Consider the following 25,292-nt stretch of genomic DNA (forward strand, 5'->3'; position numbering starts at 1 on the left):
GAGCAACTGATTTTCCTTTGCGGGGGTGGTTGATGACCGTGGTCTTCCTGAACGCTCCTTATGGACGTCGTGCACAGTTCCATCTGTTTCAAACTTATCTCGGATGCGAGCAATGGTGCGGCGCATTGGTGGATCTTTGTGAAAATGTCTTCTAAATTGTCTTTGCACTTCCATGATGTTTTCGTGCTTCCAGTAGCAATTTATGATGAATTTTCTTTCTTCAAAATCTAGTTGTACTTCTGCCATTATTATGGTCAATTTGATCTGAAAATAAATGAAAAATTCAATGAGTTATGAGGAGCCAAAATGTGAGTACATTTTTTTGGGACACCCTGTATATATAGATGTGTGTATAAATATACATATATATATATATATATATATATATATATATATATATATATATATATGTGTGTATGTATACACACATCTATATACATATGCATACACACACACACACACACACACACACACACACACACACACACACACACACACACACACACACACAATGAATCTCTTTCTCTCTCTTCCTCTCTCTCCCACATCTAAAGCTACAAACTCAATATTCAGGATACAAATACAACTTTGTGCAGGGAGTAACATGGGTTTTGGGGCCGTGGCCTCAGAGTTCAATTTGAGTTCACAAATTGAGGCAAAGTGACCACAATAGCAATTGTTGGCAAACATGACCACCAATTGGTTTCAAATTGAAAAGGCTGGAGTTTTTTTTGAGAGGAACACAATTAACCTTTTTAAAGTTCATGAAATAATTTAAATTGATATTTTAACTTAAACTTTTCCCATCACTAGGGATGGATACTTTTGCGTATTTCTCATTCAGGGGCGATGGGTACTCTTCCTTGTTTGATAAGAAACTGAATTTTTAAAGAATCTTCCTCAATATGATGCCTCCTAAATGTATAAGATAATAGTGGAACTGCTTTGACACACATCAGTATGGATGTAAATATTTTACATACAACGACCTGCTCACATAAATTAAGTATAATCCTATATGATAATAACCTGCACCCATCAAATTTTTTGGAACAATTTGTGTTGTTCTCAATTTCAATTGAACAACCACTTCATCTGGTGACCTTCTTGATTTAATTAATCATATTGAATACCTTTCCAGTGACTAACTCAAACCTATGAACTAATGATGCATCTTTTTCCTTCTGGCAATTGTGTAATTTTTTGACTAGTTTTTGCATGTGTGACTTATTCCATCAGGTCAAAAAAGATGGTCGTGCAACCCAGTGGACATGTTGAAGATGTAAGTAACAGTATATTGGAATTTTTACAATTATATTGAACACCTGATAATCTGCTGCTATTATTTTAGAAAAAAATATTCTCAAACGTTTTTCAATGAGAATCTACATTAGTACAAATAATCTTTTTTAGCCCCATAAACACAATACATATGTTCAAATATCAACTTCATGTAGCACTGGTCAAATAGGATATAGTGCAGAGGTAGTCCACCTACCTTTGAACTACCTCATCTTGGTTCAGTTCTCAGCCTGACTATGTAGTGTGGAATTAGTGCTTTTTTTGGCAGGGCGTTTCACCCTAAACTGTACGGTGTCTCAGCTTGACGTTAAGCTGCATGTTCTGCCTGATAACTCGAGCCACAGTATCTTTTACGAAGACTTCGTGAACTATCGTCAGCACTGTGGAACAAATTACAAATTGCTGCTCAAATCAGTACCAGTTGAACATCAGGCCTGAGAAGATGCTTTGTTAAAGACTTGGGACAAGTGCCCCTCTTGGCCAGTTCCACAAGAAGAAGGGATTATTTTGGGCAAGGTGAAAAGTAGTAGTAGTCGTAGTAGTAGTCTTGCTTTGCAGCTACCATGCATAACTATATTGTTTCATAAGCCAGAAACTGAATTGGAAACATAGTTATGGCTTAATGTTGAAATATAATTTACAAACAAATCCAACTTCACAAACAGTAAAGGAAATTTAGGCTGATGTACTAAAAACCACAGTCGAACTGCAAGTGAAATTTTCGTAAATATCAGACTTAAAGCACGCTTAATTAACTTTTCTTTCCACTCTGAGAACTGGTTCAATGCACACATCACAATATTTCCAGAACTAAATAATTTAGCATCATTCAGCATCTAATTTAACCTACTAAAGAAAATCTGTCCCATGGAATTAGTTGATTCAGCAGTCAGAAATTGCCTGCACACTCTGCTGTCTACCTTAACTACTTCGTTTGGGTTTGAGCTTTGATGCAGTTAAACTTATCTAATACCTGCTGTTTCAATGCAGTGACAGAAGGGGTGCTGCATCCCAGAGCACACCGCCATTTATTCAGATTGGGGATGTAAAGCAGGTTGTACCTTCTTCATTAACATTGTAAAGGCTTTCGAAAAATGGGAGACATCTCTGCTTGATGTTAGCTGTTTATTTGATGTCTTTAAATAGGAAGTACTCGAGAAAGGTAAGACTCAGACCAATAGCCAACAAGAATGACTTACTGTAAACAATGGAACGTGAAAAAAAATCAATCGTGATGAGACTATAGTATCACATGCGAACCAGACCAGATGGGACAAGCAGATTATTCTGAACCTGAAGATTATTAATGAGCCAGCTGGGATTTTAACAATATAATCCAATGGTGACATGGAACCTCTTCTGAAATGAACTCAACTTCCTGAGAAGATTTGAATCAAAGTATTCAACACTCCTGACTTCTGCTGGATTTAAAATCACTCATAGGATGCCAAACGAATGTCTACAAAAAAAAAAAAACATCATTGTACTACTGTCTTTATCACACTACATTGGCAGTATCTTTGAGTGCTGGAATGGGGATTATGACACTGTTATGATAGGCCAAATGCCCTTCTCTTTGGCAATTTATTTTTTGTCAAATTAGAGAAATAAATATGGGTTAGTGAGCTTCGACTGTATTCATTTCTACTTTGTATATATTCCTTTTATAATTCCAATTCAGTAATTGAAGTCTTTTATTTATGCCTCCGCTGACGAAGTCTCCAGAGGCATTATGTTTTCAGGTTGTCCATCTGGCTGTCCATCTGTGCATGCGTCGTGATATGTTTTCGTCAAAGTGATAATTTTGTAGTATTAATTAGGATACCATTATAACCACAGCATTATTGAAATGGATTGTTCATTGTTGTATCGTCTCTTCAACTTGATGAATGGCTTCCCCATGTACACCGTATAAGAATTCCATTCATCATTCATTTATCTACTTGGTGTTTAAAATTGCATGTGGTTTATATCAAAGCCATACAGCGATCTCTGTTCTTGGCTACCTCTGCTGCTTCTTCGATGTTCATGCCATTAAATTATTTCAGTTCTTGCTCCATTATCCTCCTTCTGATCCACAGTAATTTTTGGTCAATCAATCTTGCTCTTTCTGGTTGTTGTTCAAAAGATGGCATGCCTTATCAAACTTTCTCCTTAATTCTTATTGGAATCTCCCACGATGAAGGGTTTAACACTTTGACATCGCAGGCAGGTCGGTGGTCTCGCTGTCTAATACCACCTCATTTCTGGTCTTTCACCCTCTGCTCTTTCCTTGCTTTGTCCCCTCCTCACCCCAGGTTTCTGCAGGACACACATGGTCCACCATCAACCCCTCCTGGTGAAACTACCTAAATCCTGAGTCACTGCTCTCCTCCATTCATTCGTTCCTCCCCCACCCCCCCCCCCCCACATGTGGAACCAACTTCTACATCCTTTTCAATCTCATTATTCCCTCCAGGTCTTCAAGACAGCTGTTCACCACCATCTCAGACCATCCCCAATCCAAAGCTATGATCTTTTCTACTCTCGTTAACCTCCCCTCCCCCTACCCAACTCCAATCTCTGTTCATTCCAAGTTTCTAGATTTCCCTGTTTCCTTCTTTATCCATCTTGTCCACCCCATGCATCCTCTCCTGCCCTCCCCCCCCCCAATTCCTTCCCACACCCATTGTTTGTCAGCCTCCCTCTGTCTTGGCCTTCAGCTCTGTTGTTGGTGTTTCCCCTCTCTCTGGTGTTCCTTCAGTCCTGTTATGTCCATTATACTAGCATTGACTATGTATACAAAACAAAAGTCATCGCCTATCCATCCTCCCTTTCTTTGCTTTATGTCCTCTCTTTTGTATTTCTGACGAGTTATTTTCTTAGCTTCCTTATTTGAAATTTTATTTTGCCAAAACACATTGAGAATCTCCTGTAGCCACTTCTGCTGAAAAACTCTAAGTTGATTTTCCATCCTCATAGTCATCTTCCAACATTCTGTTCCACATGTAAGCACAGACTTGATGGTTTGATTAAATAGCTTTAATTTTATCTCCATTTTTATCTTGGATAATTTCAAAACTGCAGAGTTTGAAAATTCCTCACTACTCTCAATCTAATTCTCCCCTAAAGTGCTCTGCCCATTTTTTGTCCCCTACCAGTTTCATCGGAGGGGACTATAGATTTGCCCTTCCTCTGTCCATCGGTCTGTCCGTCCCACCTGTGTTTTTTTCAGACTTTTTCCCATACCCTTTAACATAATCATCTAAAACTTGGTACATGGATTTATTATGAAAACTTACAGAACAAGTTCGAGTTTCAGGGCGTTTCATCAATTTTTCACAATTATAACCTTTTTGGACTTATAAAATATCACATCGGTGGGGGACATGCTTGGTGTTGGCTTAATGGTTAGGGTGGTGGTGTTGGCTTAATGGTTAGGGTGGTGGGCTTGGGATTCTGGGGTCCTAAGTTCAAATCCCGCTCAGCTGTTGAATTAATACCAGGTGGGGTTAACTCAGCCGAGGTCGGAAAAATGAGTGCCAACATGCTGGTATACTGTGTCGGAGTGGCGACCCGTCCAGGATTGTGCCCAATAGCCAAGGAGACTGCTTAAGCAGCACCAACGCTCTGCACAGAGAATGGTACCAATGGATGGATAGATGGTAGGGGACATGTATTGCAAAGCAATTCTTGCTCTTGTTAGGGTACCCTGTCATTCTGACAGGGAACCCTATTGTTATTCTTCTGTTTATTAGGGTACCCTGTCATTCTGACAGGGAACCCTATTGTTATTCTTCTGTTTATTTCTTATTTTTCTTTTTCCGCCGGCAATTTTGCGGGTTCTTTCACTTTAAAAATCATTTTCTCAGGAACGGTAAGTCCGATCGACACGAAATTTTCACCATAGTATGTATCTTTTTTGATAGCAAACGTAAGTGGTAATTGTGACATCATAAGTCACGTGCTACGGGCGCCATCTTGAAAAAACCGAAAAACTTTGGACGTCTGTATCTCTGAAACTTTCTAGGGTAAAAATGTTTTCACTTCATACATTTGAATAAGCTCCTCAAGGGGAACAGGGGTGATTTTTTCGTGAGGTCATCGGTTAAGAGGTGTGCCGGTCAAAATTCGTTAGGTACAACGCTGCATAGGAAAAATCTGAAATTTCTTGAGCCTCATCTGCACAACAATTGACCGTAGAAAAAAGATATTATAACGTCATAGGTCACTTGGTTCGGCAGCCATCTTGTTTTGGGAATTTTTTTAAAAAAATCTTCTTCTCCAGAATGGCTAATCAGATTGAGGGGAAACTTTACACACATTCGCCATGAGGTCCTTCATCAAGTTTGTTAATGTCTTATTGATCGGTCATACGGTTTGGCGGCCATCTTGAATTTACCCAAAACCTTCAAACATCTTTTTCTCCAGAACGGCTTGTCAGATCAAGGGGAAACTTCACAAACCTATTGGCCACGAGTAGGGAATATAAGTTTGTTAATTTCTAATTGATAGGTCACATGGTTTGACAGCCATGTTGGATTCATGAAAAATATTAAATAATGTTTTCTCTGGAATCACATAACCTATCGAAGCGAAAATTTGCAACTATCATCCTCCATGATGTCTGCATTCATAGTAAAAAATTATGACGTCACAAGTCACATGGTTTGGCGGCCATCTTGGATAGAAAACTGACCTTATCCGATTTATACGAAACTTCACACACGTATTCCACTATGGGATAGGAGGCAGGATGTAAAGTTATGATGTCATACGTCATATGGTTCATCAGCCATCTTGGATTAAAAATTAATAAATTTTAAAAATCTTCTTCTCCAGAACGGCTAAACAGATTGAGGCGAAACTTTACACACACATTCTACATGAGGTCCTTTATCAAGTTTGTTAATTTCTTATTGATCGGTCATACGGTTTGGCGGCCATGTTGAATTTACCCGAAATCCTTCAAACATCTTCTTCTCCAGAACGGCCGGTCAGATCAAGGGGAAACTTCACATACGTATTGCACACGAGTAGTGAATATAAGTTTGTTCATTTCTAATTGATAGGTCACATGGTTTGGCAGCCATGTCGGATTCAAGAACAATATTAAATATCGTTTTCTCTGGAACCACTTATCCTATCGACGCAAAACTTTGCGACCATCATTTAAGTCTCACGTCGTATCAAAAGTGGAGGTCCGGGTACCCGGTCATCACTGCCAGCAGTTATAAAGTGGCAGTTCTAGTTTCTTATTTATTATTTTTCTTTTTCCGCCGGCAATTTTGCGGGTTCTTTCGCTTTAAAAATCATTTTCTCAGGAACGGTAAATCCGATCAACAAGAAATTTTCACCATAGTATGTATCTTTTTTGATAGCAAACTGAAGTGGTAATTGTGATGTCATAGGTCACGTGGTATGGGCGCTATCTTGAAAAAACCGATAAACTTTGGACGTCTGTATCTCTGAAACTTTCTGGGGTAAAAATGTTTTTGCTTCATACATTTGAATAAGCTCCTCAAGGGGAACAGGGGTGATTTTTCGTGAGGTCATCGGTCAAGAGGTGTGCTGGTCAAAATTCAGTAGGTACAACGCTGCATAGGAAAAATCTGAAATTTCTTGAGCCTCATCTGCACAACAATTGACCGTAGAAAAAATATATTATGACGTCATAGGTCACTTGGTTTGGCAGCCATCTTGTTTTGGGAATTTTTTTTTTAAATCTTCTTCTCCAGAACGGCTAAACAGATTGAGGCGAAACTTTACACGCACATTCCCCATGAGGTCCTTTATCAAGTTTGTTAATTTCATATTGATCGGTCATACGGTTTGGCGGCCATCTTGAATTTACCCAAAACCTTCAAACATCTTCTTCTCCAGAACGGCTTGTCAGATCAAGGGGAAACTTCACAAACCTGTTGGCCATGAGTAGGGAATATAAGTTTGTTAATTTCTAATTGATAGGTCACATGGTTTGACAGCCATGTTGGATTCATGAAAAATATTAAATAATGTTTTCTCTGGAATCACATAACCTATCGAAGCGAAAATTTGCAACTATCATCCTCCATGATGTCTGCATTCATAGTAAAAATTATGACGTCACAAGTCACATGGTTTGGCGGCCATCTTGGATATAAAAACTGACCTTATCCGATTTATACGAAACTTCACACACTTGTTCGGGTCCCCGATGGAAAGCTGAATATAAATTTATGATGTTATAGGTCACATGGTTCGGCAGCCATCTTGGATTGAAAATGAATAAATTTTAAAAATCTTCTTCTCCAGAACGGCAAGACAGATTGAGACGAAACTTTACACATATATTCCCCATGTGGTGCTTTCTCAAGTTTGTTAATTTCTTCTTGATCAGTCACATGGTTTGGCGGCCATCTTGAATTTACCCTAAAACCTTCAAACATCTTCTTCTCCAGAACGGCTGATCTGATGAAGGGGAAACTTCACACACGTATTGCACATGAGTAGGGAATACAAGTTTGTTAATTTCTAATTGATAGGTCACATCATTTGGCAGCCATGTTGGATTTAAGAAAAATATTAAATAATGTTTTCTCTGGAACCGCTTAACCTATCAAAGCGAAAATTTGCAACTACCATCTTCCATCAATTCTGCATACATCTTAAAAATTATTACGTCACAAGTCACATGGTTTGGCGGCCATGTTGGATTTAAGAAAATATTAAATAATGTTTTCTCTGGAACGGCTTAACCTATCAAAGCGAAAATTTGCAACTGTCATCCCCCATGATGTCTGCATACATGGTAGAAATTATGACATCACAAGTCACATAGTTGGGCAGCCATCTTGGATAGAAAAACGAACCTTTTCCGATTAACACGAAAATTGACAGACATGTTCTACGACACAGTTGAAAGCAGAATCTAAATTTTTTTGTCATCTCATGTATCTCATGTTGTATCAAGGGCTAAGGTCTGGGTAGTGCACACGAGTAGTGAATATAACTTTGTTAATTTCTAATTGATAGGTCACATCGTTTGGCAGCCATGTTGGATTTAAGGAAAATATTAAATAATGTTTTCTCTGGAACCGCTTTACCTATCGAAGCGAAAATTTGCAAATGCCATCTTCCATCAATTCTGCATACATGGTAAAAATTATTACATCACAAGTCACATGGTTTGGCGGCCATGTTGGATTAAAAAAATATTAAATAATGTTTTCTCTCGAATGGCTTAACCTATCGAAGCGAAAATTTGCAACTGTCATCCCCCATGATGTCTGCATACATGGTAGAAATTATGACATCACAAGTCACATAGTTGGGCGGCCATCTTGGATAGAAAAACGCACCTTTTGCGATTAACACGAAACTTCAGACATGTTCCACGACACAGTTGAAAGCAGAATATAAATTTTTTTGTCATCTCATGTATCTCATGTTGTATCAAGGGCCGAGGTCTGGGTAGTGCACACGAGTGGTGAATATAACTTTGTTAATTTCTAATTGATAGGTCACATGGTTTGGCGGCCATGTTGGATTCAATAATTATATTAAATAATGTTTTCTCTGGAACCACATAACCTATCGAAGCAAAACTTGGCCAATACAATCTACCCCCATGCCTGCATGCACGTTAAAATATGACGTCACATGTCACATGGTTTGGCGGCCGTCTTGGATAGAATAACGTACTTTGTCCGATAAAGACGAAACTTCACAAACGTGCTCCACTACACGATTGGAAGCAGAATTTAAATTTATGATGTCATAGATCACATGGTTCGTTTGCCATCTTGGATTGAAAATTAATAAATTTTTAAAATCTTCTTCTCCAGAACAGCCAGACAGATTGAGGCAAAAATTCACACAAACTTTCCACAAGACATCCTTTCACAAGTTTGTTAATTTCTAATTGATAGGTCACATGGTTTGGCAGCCATGTTGGACTCAAGAATTATATTAAATAATGTTTTCTCTGGAACCACATAACTTATCGAAGCAAGACTTGGCTGCGATAATCTAGCCCCATGCCTGCACATATGTTAACAAGGACAAATGTGTCCAAGAGCAGTGTCCTAAAGGTTTTGTCTTCACCAGAAGAAGAAGAACAAGAACTTAAGAAGAAGAAGAAGAAGAAGAAGAAGAAGAAGAAGAAGAAGAAGAAGAAGAAGAAGAAGAAGAAGAAGAAAAAAAACAACTTCCGATATTTAATCACATGCCTTGACGGAGCCAATAGCGAGACCAGTCATGGACGAGCGTCGTTCATGACAAGAAAAGTGTATTTACGAAATTACAATACATTAAATGGAATAATCTTTAAATAGTAAGGTGAACTTTTCGAAACTTTAAAGCAAATGTACAAATATATTTAAAAGTTCATGATAGACGCTCTCAAAAGGCATCCTCAATGCGAGGATGTGTACAAGTGTTTAGTATTTAAGGAGATACGGATCCTGTATATGAAATAGTCGAGTCCTAAAGGATCTGTCTTCACCAGAAGAAGAAGAAGAAGAAGAAGAAGAACAACAACAACAACAACAACGCCGAGCTCTCTTAATTTTAATTTAGAAGAAGAGTAAATAATGAAGAAGAAGAGTAATAAAATGAAGAAGAAGAGTAATAAAATGAAGAAGAAGAGTAATAAAATGAAGAAGAATAGTAATAAAAAGAAGAAGAAGAGTAATAAAAAGGAGAAGAAGAGTAATAAATGAAGAAGAGTAATAAATGAAGAAGAGTAAAAAAATGAAGAAGAGTAAAAAATGAAGAAGAGAAAAAATGAAGAAGAGTAGAAATTGAGGAAGAAGAGTAAATACTGAAGAACAAGAGTAAAAAATAACGAAGAAGAACAGTAAAAAAAGAAGAAGAAGGAGAAGAAGAGTAAAAAATGAAGAAGAGAAAAAATGAAGAAGAGTAGAAATTGAAGAAGAAGAGTAAATACTGAAGAACAAGAGTAAAAAATAACGAAGAAGAACAGTAAAAAAAGAAGAAGAAGGAGAAGAAGAGTAAAAAATGAAGAAGAGTAGAAAAACGAAGAAGAAGAAGAGTGAAAAATGAAGAAGAAGAAGAAGAGTAAAAAATGAAGAAGAAGAGTAAATAATGAAGAAGAAGAGTAAAAAATGAAGAAGAAGAGCAAATAATGAAGAAGAGAAAAAATGAAGAAGAAGAGTAAAAATTGAAGAAGAGAAAAATAATGAAGAAGAGTAAAAATAACGAAGAAGAAGAGTAAAAAATGAAGAAGGAGAAGAATAGTAAAAAATGAAGAAGAAGAGTAAATAATGAAGAAGAAGAAGAAGAAGAGTAAAAAAGAAGAAGAAGAGTAAAAAATGAAGAAGAAGAGAAAAAAAATGAGGAAGAGAAAAAATGAAGAAGAAGAGTAAAAATTGAAGAAGAGACAAAATGAAGAAGAAGAGTAAATAATGAAGAAGAAGAGTTAAAAATAATGAAGAAGAGTAAAAAATGAATGAGAAGAAGAAGAGTGAAAAATGAAGAAGAGTAAAAATGAAGAAGAAGAGTAAAAAATGAAGAAGAGTAAAAAATGAAGAAGAGTTAAACAATGAAGAAGAAGAGTTAAAAATGAAGAATAAGAGTAAAAAATGAAGAAGAGTAAATAATGAAGTGCTAAAATAAGACATGCTAAAAATTATGATGTCGTCACATTGTGTGGTGGCCATCTTGGATAGAAAAACACACCTTTTCCGATGAACACTAAACTTGACAGACGTGTTCCAACACACGGTTTGAAGCAAAATCTAAATTTGTGATGTCATAGGTCACATGGTTCGTCAGCCCTCTTGGATTGAAAATTAATAAAATTTTTTTAATCTTCTTCTCCAGAACAGCCGGACAGATCGAGGCAAAAATTCACGTACACTTTCCCCAAGACATCCTTTCACAAGTTTTTTAATTTCTAATCGATAGGTCACACGGTTTGGCGGTCACGTCAAATTTACCCTAAAACCCTCAAACATCTTCTCCAGAACGGCCGGTCAGATTGAGGGGAAACTTCACGTATGTATCGCACACGAGCGGTGAATATAAGTTTGTTAATTTCTAATCGATAGGTCACACGGTTCAGCAGCCACGTTGGATTCAAGAACAACATTAAATATTGTTTTCTCCGGAACCGCTCATCCCATCGTAGCGAAACTTTGCGACCGTCATTTAAGTCTCACGTCGTATCGAAGGCGTCGTGTACGGGTACCCGGTCATCACTGCCAGCAGTTATAAAGTGGCAGTTCTAGTTGCAATTGTTCTTCTGTTTGTATCAAAGTTTTGTCATTTTCTGAAAGTTTTGTCTATGCAAATATTTCATTATTTCATGGAAAGTTCTGGTGTCTCCTTTTCTTGCAGCGGTTTCAGCTTCTTTCGCTTTTACTTCAATGTAATTAATTTTGTCTTTTGTCACACCTTATTTCACCTCTTTGTCTTCTTTTTTCACTTTTTTACAAGGTAATTATCGTTCTTGGTGAGTTCATAGTATGTATAATTATGAATGTATTTGTATCTGAAGATTGTATGTCCAAATACCAGCCTATTATATCAATGCAACAAGAGGGAGACTTGCTTTGCAATATATGTCCCCTACCGGTCCCAATGAATGTTCAGGAGATAAAAATTTGTTTGCGTCTAATGCATGCTCGAGCAGATACCGGAACCAAAATGAAGAAGAACCTCTTTAACTAACCATGTTTTGTTCGTTTATAGGCTTTGTCCATTTCATATTAAAAATAACCCGATGTCCATACACGAAGCAAAAATATGCATACGGCTTATGTGCATAAATAATACATGGTGGTTATATACCTGGGATCATTCCAATTGCACTGAACCGTGGACAATCACCCAGGCCTAAGGCCTGAGGCCTGCCGATCTGTGCTGCTTCATGCGATGGCGGAGCATGGTTTTATTGGGGCGGAGTCGGGCCAGCTGTCCAGCCGATGGGTTTAAAGCAGTGGGGGTGAAGTCAAGGCAGCTGAGCACTGACCCACGTATAACATGTGATATTTTCGAAGTTTAAAAAGGGCATAAATCTGTGAAAAATTGATGACACCCTGAAACTCGGACTTGTTTTGTAGCTTATCATAATAAAGCCATGTACCAAGTTTCAGTTGAATATGTTTAAGGGTATGGGGAAAAAAAAATCTGAAAAACTACAGGTGGGACAAACGGATGGACAGACGTAAAACAAATTTATAGTCCTCTCCGGCGAAACCGGTAGGGGACTAATAATCTGTGAAGAACTATTACCAAGGGTTCCACTACCATCCCCAGCCGCTCATCCATCTGAAGGCATTGGTGCTTCCTGAGGTTTCTGAGATATTGAACGACCACTCAGATTTCACCATTTGCCCTCATAAGATTAGTGGAGTAGGGCCACCGCATGCAGGTTGCGGAGCTCCGGGACCTAAGAATAATGTCTGTTTGTTTTTCATGGAATCTGTATTTTAAGGTAAATATACTTCAAATTAATTTATCTATTTGGGAAGAAAATTACATCAGCGATATCATCAGTGAACATTATACACCCAAAAATCTCTTTTGGGTTTCTTTTGGTTATTTGCAGCAAAATTAAGTTGTGACATACATGAACTTATTACTCCTTAACTTTTTAACAAATTGATAGCTGTTTTTTCTTCTTCTATCGTTTCAGAAAGCTGAGCAACTGGAAGATAATGATATTCCAGGTAGGAAGCATGTATCTTGAGGACACGTTAATGAAAATTGATGTACTCATCTTTTGTGAATGTTTGTAGGATGTTTAGCTGATGATTCTTGTACTTTGGCCAAAGTGATTCAGACATTATGTTTTTGAAAATATCATGGGGATGGAAATGACACAGACATGTACAACCTCAAAAGCTTCTTCCTTTCTGAGCTTTCACGTCATAATTACCTAGAAAGAAAATGAGGAAATAACAAAAGATTACTATTCTGGAATTGTTATTTATAGATGCTGGAACACTTAGTCAACGTGCAACTGTTTCTATTTTAAATATTTAAATCTATGGAAAAGACAAATGGCAGATGTTGGAGTGTTTTGTAATAGCAGCAGGACTTTGGATAAAATGAAAATTTAGGAACGAAAATAAAGGTTACGAAGGGCCGACAAGGCCCTGCCATGACTTTTTCCACCCTATAAATGAAAGGGATCTGGCGAAATGTAAGCGTAACGTTTCATGGCGTTGTGATTTGTAAATAAGATAACTAGTGTGGACAGTTCGCTCGCTAACATTGTCCACGCAAAATATCTGAGACAAAGAATTGTCGCATGCTATCTCCACCTACTTGCCTATAGAGGATGGCCAGCATCGAAGAAGTCCCTTTCGAGTATCAAGAATATAAAACTTCAGCATAAAATGGTCAGAGTACATATCTGGAATATTCTTAAGTCAACTAAACCTCTGGAGGTCAACTCAGTTTCGAGAAGACATTATGAAGACATTTTACCACATTGTGTTCAGCCCATGATCAAGTAAGGGGGTGTTGTATTTTGTAATGGCAACCATTTGGTATCGATAAGATGACATACATGGTGTCTCTTGAAGGGACGTCTCAATTCTGCCAGGCATATTGACATTTGAAAGACATTTACCACCGTAAGGAGGCATGCTGTAATCTGATGTCGATAATTAATCATGAGTAGTAAGAATGGCACGATATGCCATACCTCCAACATGATAATGGTCTGAAAAAGGAATAAACCTCTTTACGTGGGGAAAAGGGGGAGGTGGGTGGAGAGAGGAAAAGCATATTTTGAAACTTTCATGTCTCATTGTTGTTGTTGATTTTTGTTGTAGTAAGGCCTTTCCATCTTTTCTCCATATTAGCTTGATAATGCAGAATTATATAAGTTCGAGGAGGCATTGCGATGTGAGTATCTGGAGGTGCATAATTATTCATTTATGTGACATTGACAGACTTTTTGCTATTACTTTGCTATTCGTTATAATGAAGTGCTAAATAATCGTTATTCACTATCACCGTAGTTGCAAAATGTTGTACCAAATTTGTTGTATCACATATCTGTTGTACCGGTACAGTGTAAAGTCAAACATCATGGCAACTTATTGCAAAATTATAAAGATTAACTTATACTGACAGGATAGCTCAGAGGTATCATACTCATCTTTGGGATGGAATTGATTCCCAACCTGATTATAAATGGTAATCCAGGTCTTTCAGAGACAGACATTGCATCATTGATTACTGTAGTATTCAATTAAAAGGGGCATTTATCCAGGTGTCCCATCTGTGAGTGTTCACCGATGGACATTAGATTCACAGGACCTTTTTCAAAGAGTAAAGCATTGTATGGTACCCTGGCCATTTTCTAAAATCGTACTCTAACCTGGTGAGGAAATGGGTACTGCATGGTCTGCTTGTCCATGTAAACAACAACATTGTGCCCCTGCAATCTTCACCATCATGGGACAATCACACTCCTTCCTCCAGGGCTTTAAGCAAGTAGTATACCACCATCTCATGTCATTTCCAAACCCGACACGGAATCTTATCCTCCCCACCTCCTCCGCACCCCCATTAACTTTACTTGTTGGTTAATATGTTCATGTCTTACTGTTTTCTTCTCCCTCATCTCTCTCCTATTTTCCTGTTTATTCATTCCCTTGCTTGTTGAGTCAAAATATGGCACCACTTCCCCAACTGTCAGTTTGTTGTGAAGAAGAGCACATGAAGCGAAAAGTGGGGTTAAGAAATGGGTTCACTTCTGTCTGCCTGTCTGTCTTTCTGTCTTTAAACGTCAGTTTATGATTGAGGAACAGCTTAATTTCAATTGAATGTTATATTTTGATCATGAATCAAGCTCACTTGGCGGTGTCTGGGTGGGTTTGAGAGTGGAGGAGTAGCATCTGAAACCCGAACCCTATCCAGGTTCCTCCTGATGACATCTTTGCTTTTTGCTTGTTCGGATTCCTTCTGATTGCTCCAATTCAGGACTGTACCTATTTGGTGTTCCATTTGATTTGAATTGAATTTATTTTAATCCCATTCCAAATTCAATTGAATCATAATGAAAAACGTCATGGGTCAGGGTCTGGTGTCCAAACAACACAGGGTTGTAACAAAGCGGGACGTCTTGGTACCCGGTCATCACTGCCAGCAGTTATAAAGTGGCAGTTCTAGTTATGTCTTGTATTAATTTCAAAACACATCAGTACACAAATGCCACACAAAATACACCACACAAAGGAATTCCTGCCGAGGGTCTGGAATCTTTGATAGCTCTTTTCCTAGTTTTGTTTTGTGTCACCTTGATCCGCCATGAACCCAGATTTTGAACACAAAAAAGTTAACAACCCACTACTTCAATCATTTTGTCTATCTGATACCAACTAAATGTTTCATTCATGTTTTGTTAAATATTTTAACATCACCAGGCCTTGAAGGAGCACAGCCTCACTGGTTGTATTGCCCTAAGGAAAACCTAGTGGCCTGATTGGTGAATTCAAAAATTTGAGATGGCATATAGGGGAAACGGGATCGATGGCTAGCTACTCTATATTCATTAAATTTAGCCCACATATGGACTGGAGAAGATTTACGAAACTTATGCAGATGTGGCAGTCTGTACATTAACAAAAATACACAAGGGGCATTACCTCTCCTTTCCATTTATGCTTCAATCTATAAAGTCCTTCAGTACATCAGATAAAGACTTGGACATGGACTCAGTGGTCCATAGACTTGGTTTGGTCTCATGGTTCAAAGACTTGAAACTTGAGTTTGAAAATCACACCAAACTTACCAGGTTACAAAATCGTTCCATTCCTGTTTTTCTGTGATTGCATCATGGAAAAAGGAGATTTCTTAATGTGTATTTCCATGCAAAAACAAATGACTATACTGCATACAGTACTTTCAGGGAAAGGTTTTTTTTCTATCAAATACTGGAAAGTTTTTCTAATTTTATTTATCACAATAAGTGTCCTGGGAAATTATCTTCTTACAAAGCAAACTCTTGTGGTTTCAAAATGCACTTCAAGGATTTGATATAATTGCACAATACTAATCTTGATGAAAGAGTCATTTCATTTGAAAAAAAAAGTGATCCATTAAAAAGACCAATTAATCATCGTGCAGGTAAACGTTTGCTTCAGTGAGCTCATTAATCTCACCTCTAATCCAATGAAAAATGTCATATGTGCCGTTGTTGTCGTTTCAGACGATCCCACATACACAGTCATCCAGGAAAACTATTTTGAAGAAGCGAAAGCACCAGACCTGGAGGTTCACACCAATGTTCTCTACGAGTCTGTGGACATGTTGCAACCATCAAATAGTGACAGACCATTTGTCAGCACTGACAAGTGTATCTACTCAACTGTTACTCCAGTCTGTACTACAGAAGTGGTGAAAGACAATCAGGTGAGATACCTTGTGGAAGGTGTTAATGAAAGGGGAATTAAATGGCAGAGTACTTATTTGAATGTCTGATCCACTTTATTTCCTGCAACGCACTTAAATTATTCCTGCAACGCATCACCACTTACTTTTTTGTGTGGATCGATGATGTCTGGGATAAAGGGAGAGGCTAAGATGTCAGGGTTCATAGGTCAAAGGGATAGGGTTGATGTAAATCAAAACTTTGGAGAATGGAATTAGGGGACAAGGGTCAGATGCACAAAGGAATTATACTGGAGACAAACAAAATTGAGAAAATAATAAAAAGAAAAAGATGATTAAAGATTAGAAGTTGAGAATAAACTTAAAAAAAACAGAATATAAACTCGATATCTGCGATAACAAAGTGATCGTCAAGGGTAAGCATACCCTTGCACCTGTGATCCAATGATAGTATATATTTTTTCAGACCACCATATGACCTTGACCTTCAATATTTTTGGATAGAGTCTATAGAAAAAAATGTGTCCCCTTCTACAAATACAGTATATCCATAAAACTCAACATCATGAAAATATAAAGAAAATTATTCAAGTTATAATCACAGTTCTTTTTCCTCAATTAGATCACCATCCAAAAAAAGCAGGTCAAGGACAGGAAACAAACATCAGATGCACACCTTCAGTGCAGGTACATTATTGTGATGCAAAAACATCTTGGAAAACCAAGCGGTCTTTCAGAATCTGCATTGGCAAAATTGAGCGATGACCAAAAAAAAACGTTTTTTTTGTCCACACGGCCATTTGACCTTGAGACGTTTCACTAGGAAGGGTATGATGTGTAAATGAAAATGTAAAGTGTAAATGCGTCTTAGTCTCGGCTATCTGGAGAGGGCAATTTCGTTTCCATCAGCCAAACCTCAGTCGAGTTATGGTGAAAACGTTTAGTTCATCCAAAATTTCAATCTGAAAGTCCCAGCTGGCTCCGCGACGCAGCTTGGACAAAGGCAGCAAAAGGAAAGAAAAACAAACAATACAAACCTAAATGGTGGTTTAGTACTCCGAGGGATCTAATAAACTCTGAGGTACCATTAAGCCCTACAACAGGTACAAGCCTCCCCGTATCCTACAAGGAAAGCCTTAATATAAATGAGACTAGGGGAAAGGGGATAAAACAAACAAGAAGGACCACACTGTGGTCACAACCTGTGACACAAAAATATATATTTTGTCTCCTCTGTCCAATCAACTCCCTCATCCTTGCTCATGTCCCACGTGTCTGTATGGTGAAAGCTCGGTCTGAGAATAAATAAAAAAAATCATTACTCACGGGCCACGGCTCAGATTACATTGTCTAAGCCGTCTCATTAACCTTGTGTCATGTCTGTCCTGTGTTCCTATGTTAATGAGTAAGATTAGATAGATAAGGTTCATAGTGATTCAGAACAGGGGATTTATTTTTTATATCTGTTACCTCAGTTTTGTTGTGTGTGTGTGTGTGTGTGTGTGTGTGTGTGTGTGTGTGTGCGTGCGTGTCCCTCTCCCTCTCTTCCACCCTCCCGCTCTCTCTGTGGTAATAAAACTTTTGCTCATAAAATCCTGTACATGGTCATTCAAGATACGGGACTTCACCATTACGTATGAGTAAATTGGCTTTAAAAATCCGGGAAGGGGCCAATATTGGTAAACACGCACTTAAAGCCCTCTTAAAAGAGCTTATTCGTCACAGTTATATCAGGACAAGCTGATTCGTCACACAGTCATGGATGTTAAACCCCAATATGGGACTGTTCCAAAATGACTTCATGCTATATTTTGAGGGAGGCATGTGGGGCTTGATTGAACCTTACTAATAATTTTTATTCAACATATGATTGGAATTTTCAGGGTCCCACATCATGGTTAACACGCGACACAAAGCCAATGGAAATATTATGCAACAAACCCGGATCGTGTGTAATCAGCATTCGGCCCACCAGAAAACCAAGATGGCAGCCATATCATTTTGTCTCGGTGCCACGGTGGGTGGAGTCAAGCAACAAGATGTGGGTGTGGTCCGGTATCTGTCCGACCAATGCGTGCACATTTTAAAGATCAACCCCCAAGAACCCCAACAACAACAAGAACCCCCAACAACAACAACAACAACCACCATAACAGCAACCATGTGGAGCTCTTGTAGACCTGCGACTCTTCACAGGTAAAAAGAAAAAATAAAGGGAAAAGGAACAAAATATAAGAGTATACAAAAGTAAGATCAAGGGGTGGGGGAAATGACAAAGGTGAGTGGGAAAAAAAAAACAAGCGAATGGAAGGAAAAGACAACAAAAAAGGCAGGGACAGAGAAAGGTGATGGAAAAAAAGAAAAGCAAAGTTAACTTTAAAGGAAATAAAATGTTTTTTCATTCCATTTAGGGTGCAAGTGAATGGAGTTTGTTCCTTGCATTTTGGTGTCTCTGCACTGCAATCATGGAGAGAGATTCTACAGACTGTCATCTGGTTGATATAATTCCTGGGTAGATTGAAGTGTCGGTTTGCTCAGACACATGGAATTGTTCACAGAAAATGTCATCAAGTCCTCGTCCTGTCTCGCCAATATATAGCTTGTTGGAGAGACTGTGGTTTAAACAGTCTATGACGTTTGTTGAGGTGCAGTTGAAGTCATCATTGACTCTTGGAGAACTTTTTACATTATAGCACTTAAATATCCCCGTGGGAAAGGTGATGGTAATGTTTTCTTTGGCCAGAACATGTATTGGGCTGACTCACATTTAAAAGAAATGAGAGGTAGTAGGGAAAGATTGAGCTGCTTTCAAGATTCTTTTGCAGCAACCTAATGTTTCTCAGAATGGTATTCTTGCCTGGGAGGTTTCTGGAGTGATAAATTAATGTGATTGGGTTTGTTCCTCGGTTTTAGGATCAGAGGATTGTAAAGTTGTCTGTCTGTCTGTTGGTATTTCTGAGATGGCCAAGTGTGCTTGTAACAATGGAGCTGGGATAGCCATGGTAATTTTTTGTATTTGAGTTGAAAGTCAGCACAAACATCAGTCGAAGAAATTGAGAATATAGGATGGGGCTTATTTGTGTGATGGATGCGAGGATAAAAAAACAAGGAGAAAAAGACGTAAAATGTCATAGTCCCCGTGGTTTTCGTAATTTTGTTGTACAGAGTTAAAGGGCTAGCCCATATTTACAAGATTTATGTGTACGCACAACTGACTTGAGTGGTCATGTGACATGGAAGATCGAGTCCGATTGGGTTATTCGGTCATGGATATTAATGATGTGGTCATGTAGTTATATTGTGCAAGATAATTGGTCAGGTGACAAGTATGATGTTTTTGATTGGGAATGCAAATTTCGCACAGAAGGGATTCAATGTTCATATATTTCGGGAGAGACGTACTGAATTACACAAACATGATAACATTTAATGATATGTATTTATGTATAAAAGAAATTCTCTAACTGTCGACGATAGAAAAATTATCATTCAGTTGAAAATGCTGTCTAATCAGTTTTTGTAAACTGCACGTAAAGTTGATTGGGGTGAAAGTGAAAAGAGTAATCAGAATTTGTGTTTTAATTTTCATGAAAGATGCTTGATGGTATTGCTATGAAAAAAATAGAACAAGATCAGTAAATGCAGGTCCAAGAAATGGTGGAGGGCGTGTTCAATACCGTTTTTTTTTTTAAATTAAAATGGTCACCAATCTACCTGTCGACCATCTTTTATTAGATCACAAAATAAAGTGAGGTGCACGTGTATGCCATCATGTGCTGTGCTTGTGCCAAGTTTGAACAAAATGGGACCATGCGTCTCCGAGAAATGGTTGGGGACACGTTTAAGTAACGAAATGGCTGCAAATCGGCCATCTTGGATCTGATCGCGAAACAAAATGAGGTGCTTATGGAAACCATCATGTGTTATCTCTCTGCCAAGCTTGAACAAAATCGGTCCATACATGTCTGAGATATGGCTGCAGACGGACGCACGCACGGATGAGACCCAATCCATTTGCCCCTGTTTCGGACCAAGTTCTATGGGTGCTAATAATTACTAACTGTGTGAGTCAGTCGGCTTGTAATGTGCACTCTGGTGACTATACTTTTATCATTGATGGAAACGGTAATGTCGAGAACAAGGACAGCATGGAAGGAATTAACAATGCCGATAAACTGGTTGAGCTCCTGTCGACTGCAAGATATCCCAATGCAGTCATCAATGTAGCAGCCAAAGAGTCTGATTTGTTTTTTTTTTTTAACTTGCGCAAGAGTTGTTTTTGCGGGTGAGTTATCTTGAAGTGCTCTAAAAAGGTTTTGCTAGCAGTTCTCAAGATGGCATCAGCCACTCTCTGACTCATAAATAACTACCTTTTGAGAAAAAAAGACGGTACCCTTTGTACCAATGAGGGGATTGGTGCCCCTCCTTGCAGGTGAGCTCAAATGCAGCATGACCTCCCTTCTCTGAAGGTCAGCTTGGATATGTGATCAGTCCAGGAATAATCATAGCAGATTGTTTTTTCCCAGAAGTCAGAAAGACTGCACCCCTGCCAGAGGTTGATTGCAGAACTAAACTGGAGGGCTAGCCATTCGGTCTTTACACAGAGATAGAATAAGTGCGTGGGACTTCGAAGCATTGCATGACACTTTTCAGACAATTGACCAGCTTTGTATTTCCTCCATATCAGCGAACAAGGATGTAGTTGCAGCTTGCCTGTCCTTAGTGTGAGAGACTTCCAGCAATTAGTGGAGTAATCTGCAAATTGATATACATGGTTTTCTAAAGAGGCCAATTGGTCACTTGTGTAAACCAGGAAGATAGGTCCCAGAATATTGTCTTGAGAGAAACCAGCCTCTAAAGCAAGGGAAGAAGAAAGAACGCATTCAATTGTTTGTGAGTAGGAAGAAAATAGACCAGCTGTGTGAAGAAGAGGACCTCACATACCCTTTGCAAGCAGTTTAATCAGAGCAAGGTACCAGATGGCATCTAATGCTCGAGAAATGCTTATTTATACTGTCCTACTTTGAAATCTAACTTGAGGTTTCCATCCTTTGCCGAGTTAGCATAAGGAACATCTTTATGGCGAAGTGAGCAGAATGGAACCCAACTTGGTGATCTGATATTAAAGACTTGAAGAAGAAGTAGGCCTTCAGCCTTCTGGTTGAATGGATTGCATTAGCGGGAACAATCGTTTGGGTGGCAGACAGACGGTTGTTCTTTGCGGATTATGCGGTTTTACATTGTGAGACGTAACCCGCAGTGATGCTCAACATAACAGTCAGGAGATGCATCTGACATATATACGACGAATGTGGTTATCATTGGTTAGGTATTTATCGGTATACATTCCTGATGAGGGCAAATAAGCCCAAAACCTGGATCGGTTGCTCCATTTGATGTTTACGTGATGTTGAGCATGAAATCTTTGTTTGCTTGATAGAGTCGCCGGACAGAGGCCTCTGGTTTGATATATATACATATATACATACACACATACGTACTTGTGGAGTGTGCATACTCATTGTGTAAGCATAGGAACTGTGTGTGCTTCCCCATTGTCTTGGGTCGCTCACCTGCATTTGATTTTTCATTTATTTATTTTCATTTCTCCATTTATTTATATTTTCAATTAGGGATGCTTTCCAAAGGTTCTGTGATTTTTTTCTGTTGTATTGGCTTTGATTTCCATTGGCCTGCAAAATTTCAGCTTTCTACGTCACCCGGAAGGTACTGATCTTTAATATCAGTGAGTGAGACAGTGGTTAGAAAGGGCTTTATATATTAAGGCCCAGTCATACCTTGACGTTTTAGCCAGGAATGGCAACGTATAACAATGCACGTAAAACGTTGGCGTATGCTGAAGTTTTGAGGTTTTTAAAAAAAGTTTTGGTCTTATTCATAACGTGTTGGTTGTATGCATAACGTATTAGTAACGGGCACAGAACGTTTCGTTGTGTAAAAGATAACTTATACCAACGAATGCTTAGCCTGTTGTCGGCGTTCACAACCTATGAACAACGATAGTTTAACTTAGCCATAGTGCGCTGCATGTATCGCCGACGAACTCGTGGCATTCTCTGTTAAAAACCTGTCGCACGCAGATTTAAATCATAACCGCCTGAAAATTGGAAGTGTCAACATCGCAGTCACACCTTGACGATTTAGCCAGCGTATGCCGACCGATGAAAAATGTGTCTAAAACGCTGGGACACGTCGAATACGGTATGGGTAAGTTGTGTATACGTTAGGAGCACGATGAAAAACAATGAAGTACGCTGGCATATTACGTGGTACGTCGAGTACGTCGTCAAATTTCAAGCATGCTGAAAATTTTACGACGTACTCGACGTATGGCTCACAAGTTCCGCATACGCTGGCGTAAGTTCTCGGCATGCTCCGCAATCGTTTACACACGTCAGCCACACGTTACTTGTAAGTTACTCATAAGTCGAAACACGTCGAGGTAATGTTTAGCATACCCAAAACTTAATTTTTAACCTACGAGTAACGTGCTTTGAACCTATGAGTAGCGTGCTTTGAACCTATGTGTAACGTATCTCAAACGCACATTAGCGTATGTAGACGAATTTGATTGACGTCTTCCGGACGACCACATAACTTACTGAACGTGTTTCTAACTTACAGCTACCGTCTAATGGCGTATTGGCAGCATTTAGGGGAATTGGTATATACAAATGGGCTTCACAAGAGGAACCCGTCAGTGTTCCAGACTCCATGTTGAGTAGCTGTCAATGTCAGTAGCAGTGGTAGTAGCAGTAGTAGTAGTAGTTCGAGAGAATTTAGTGATGTCGATGTTATTAGTAGTAGTAGTAGTAGTTCCAGAGAATTTAGTGATTTCGATGTTAGTAGTAGTAGTGGTAGTAGTAGTACTTCGAGAGAATTTAGTGATGTCGATGTTGTTAGTAGTAGTAGTTCGAGAGAATTTAGTGTTGTCAATGTTAGTAGTAGTAGCAGCAGTCGTAGTTTGAGAGAATTTAGTGATGTCGATGTTGTTAGTAGTAGTAGTTCGAGAGAATTTAGTGTTGTCAATGTTAGTAGTAGTAGTAGCAGTCGTAGTTTGAGAGAATTTAGTGATGTCGATGTTCGTAGTAGTAGTAGTAGTAGTTCGAGAGAATTTGGTGATGTCGATGTTATTAGTAGTAGTAGTTCGAGAGAATTTAGTGATGTCGATGTTGGTAGTAGTAGTAGTTCGAGAGAATTTAGTGTTGTCAATGTTAGCAGTAGTAGTATTAGTATTAGTAGTAGCAGTAGTAGTTTGAGAGAATTTAGTGATGTCGATGTTAGTAGTAGTAGTATTAGTAGTAGCAGTAGTAGTAGCAGTAGTAGTTTGAGAGAATTGAGTGATGTCGATGTTCGTAGTAGTAGTAGTAGTAGTAGTTCGAGAGAATTTAGTGATGTCGATGTTATTAGTAGTAGTAGTAGTAGTAGTAGTAGTAGTAGTTCGAGAGAATTTAGTGATGTCGATGTTGGTAGTAGTAGTAGTAGTACTTTCAAGTAACGTGTTGCAAAGTGTGAACAACGTTCGTGTAGTGTGCTTACAAAACGTTACTCATAGGTTAGAAATAAGTTTCGGGTACGCTAAACATTACCTCCACGTGTTTCGACTTCTGAGTAACTTACAAGTAACGTGTTTCAACGTGTGTCAACAATCGCATAACGTACCTACAACTTATGGCCAGCGTAGCGGAACGTGTGAGTCATACGCCAGCATACGTCGTAAAATTTCAAGCATGAAAAGATTCGAGGAAAACCCAAAAGTTCAACGTTTAAAGCCAGCGTACAACGACGTATGGCAGAGTTTTTCAGCGTGCTCTCAATGTTATCAAAACTTACCCATAACGTATTCGACGTGTACTAGCGTTTTAGACAAATTTTCCAAAAATCGGCATAAGCTGGCTAAAACGTCAAGGTGTGACTGGGCCTTTAGATATACTAATACTTACTTAAAATACTTATAAACTAATAATAAATGTCAGTGTGTGTCTTCATGGAGGGAACTCACGGGAGTGCATGAGTTAAAATTGGGTGTTTGGGTTAATTAAAACACCCCTTTTGAAGATAATTAATAGCCTTATTTAATTATATTCTTTGTCAGGCAATCCTCGGCCACTTCCCTCTCCATGGGGCCTGAAAGCGCTTCCTGGGTAACCTCGCTGGGGTCTGACGCCGCCATGTTTTTTGGACTCCTCAACCATGCCTTGACTTGGAACACGCCACAACGATTTCTTTATGATAAAGTTTTTTTTTTAACTTTCCTCACTCATATTATCGAATGCTTGATCATCATAGCTACGAATCACTGGGTACATTGCAATGCTGATAAACGCCTCGAGATGCCAGCGTTCATGGCTTTCTTTCATTTCCACACATGCCATAATCTCGAGAATTTCTTACACTGAGGTGGATTCCAAAATTTAAGCTCCAGAATTGAACTAAGCAGCAGTTCCGACTGCTAAAAATAAGTGTTCATTTGTCGAATTAGCTTGCCAAGCCAGCTGTCCTTATCAACCATTTGATTGGAGTGTTTCCTTGATAGTGGGGCAACTTAGCATAACAATTGTGCATTTTGTGAGGAAAGCACCAAATTTGGCACACTAGTAGCCTATCATATTATGAACAGATTTGGATATTGGGCC

The 25,292-nt window shown here is 38.6% G+C and overlaps 1 protein-coding gene across 3 annotated transcripts in view; it reads left to right on the forward strand.

Annotated features, from left to right (window-relative positions):
* The window catches only part of LOC147033915 (uncharacterized), a 100,800-nt gene that overhangs the window by 44,164 nt on the left and 31,344 nt on the right, over positions 1–25,292 (forward strand). For 2 of the 3 annotated variants that reach the window (XM_085872750.1, XM_085872764.1), the window contains exons 3-6: positions 1,240–1,282; positions 12,923–12,956; positions 16,454–16,656; positions 18,611–20,529. In XM_085872750.1, coding sequence (XP_085728876.1) covers positions 1,240–1,282; positions 12,923–12,956; positions 16,454–16,656; positions 18,611–18,835 — 505 coding nt within the window. In that variant the 3' untranslated portion in view covers positions 18,836–20,529. Of the gene's footprint in view, positions 1–1,239; positions 1,283–12,922; positions 12,957–16,453; positions 16,657–18,610; positions 20,530–25,292 lie in introns of those variants that run through there. The other variant, XM_085872755.1, reaches the window with a different exon arrangement.

The sequence above is a fragment of the Eptatretus burgeri genome, chromosome 1 (genome assembly GCF_056783735.1).
Source record: "Eptatretus burgeri isolate ZD-2024b chromosome 1, Ebu_testis_v1, whole genome shotgun sequence".
Classification (NCBI taxonomy): Eukaryota; Metazoa; Chordata; class Myxini; order Myxiniformes; family Myxinidae; genus Eptatretus; species Eptatretus burgeri.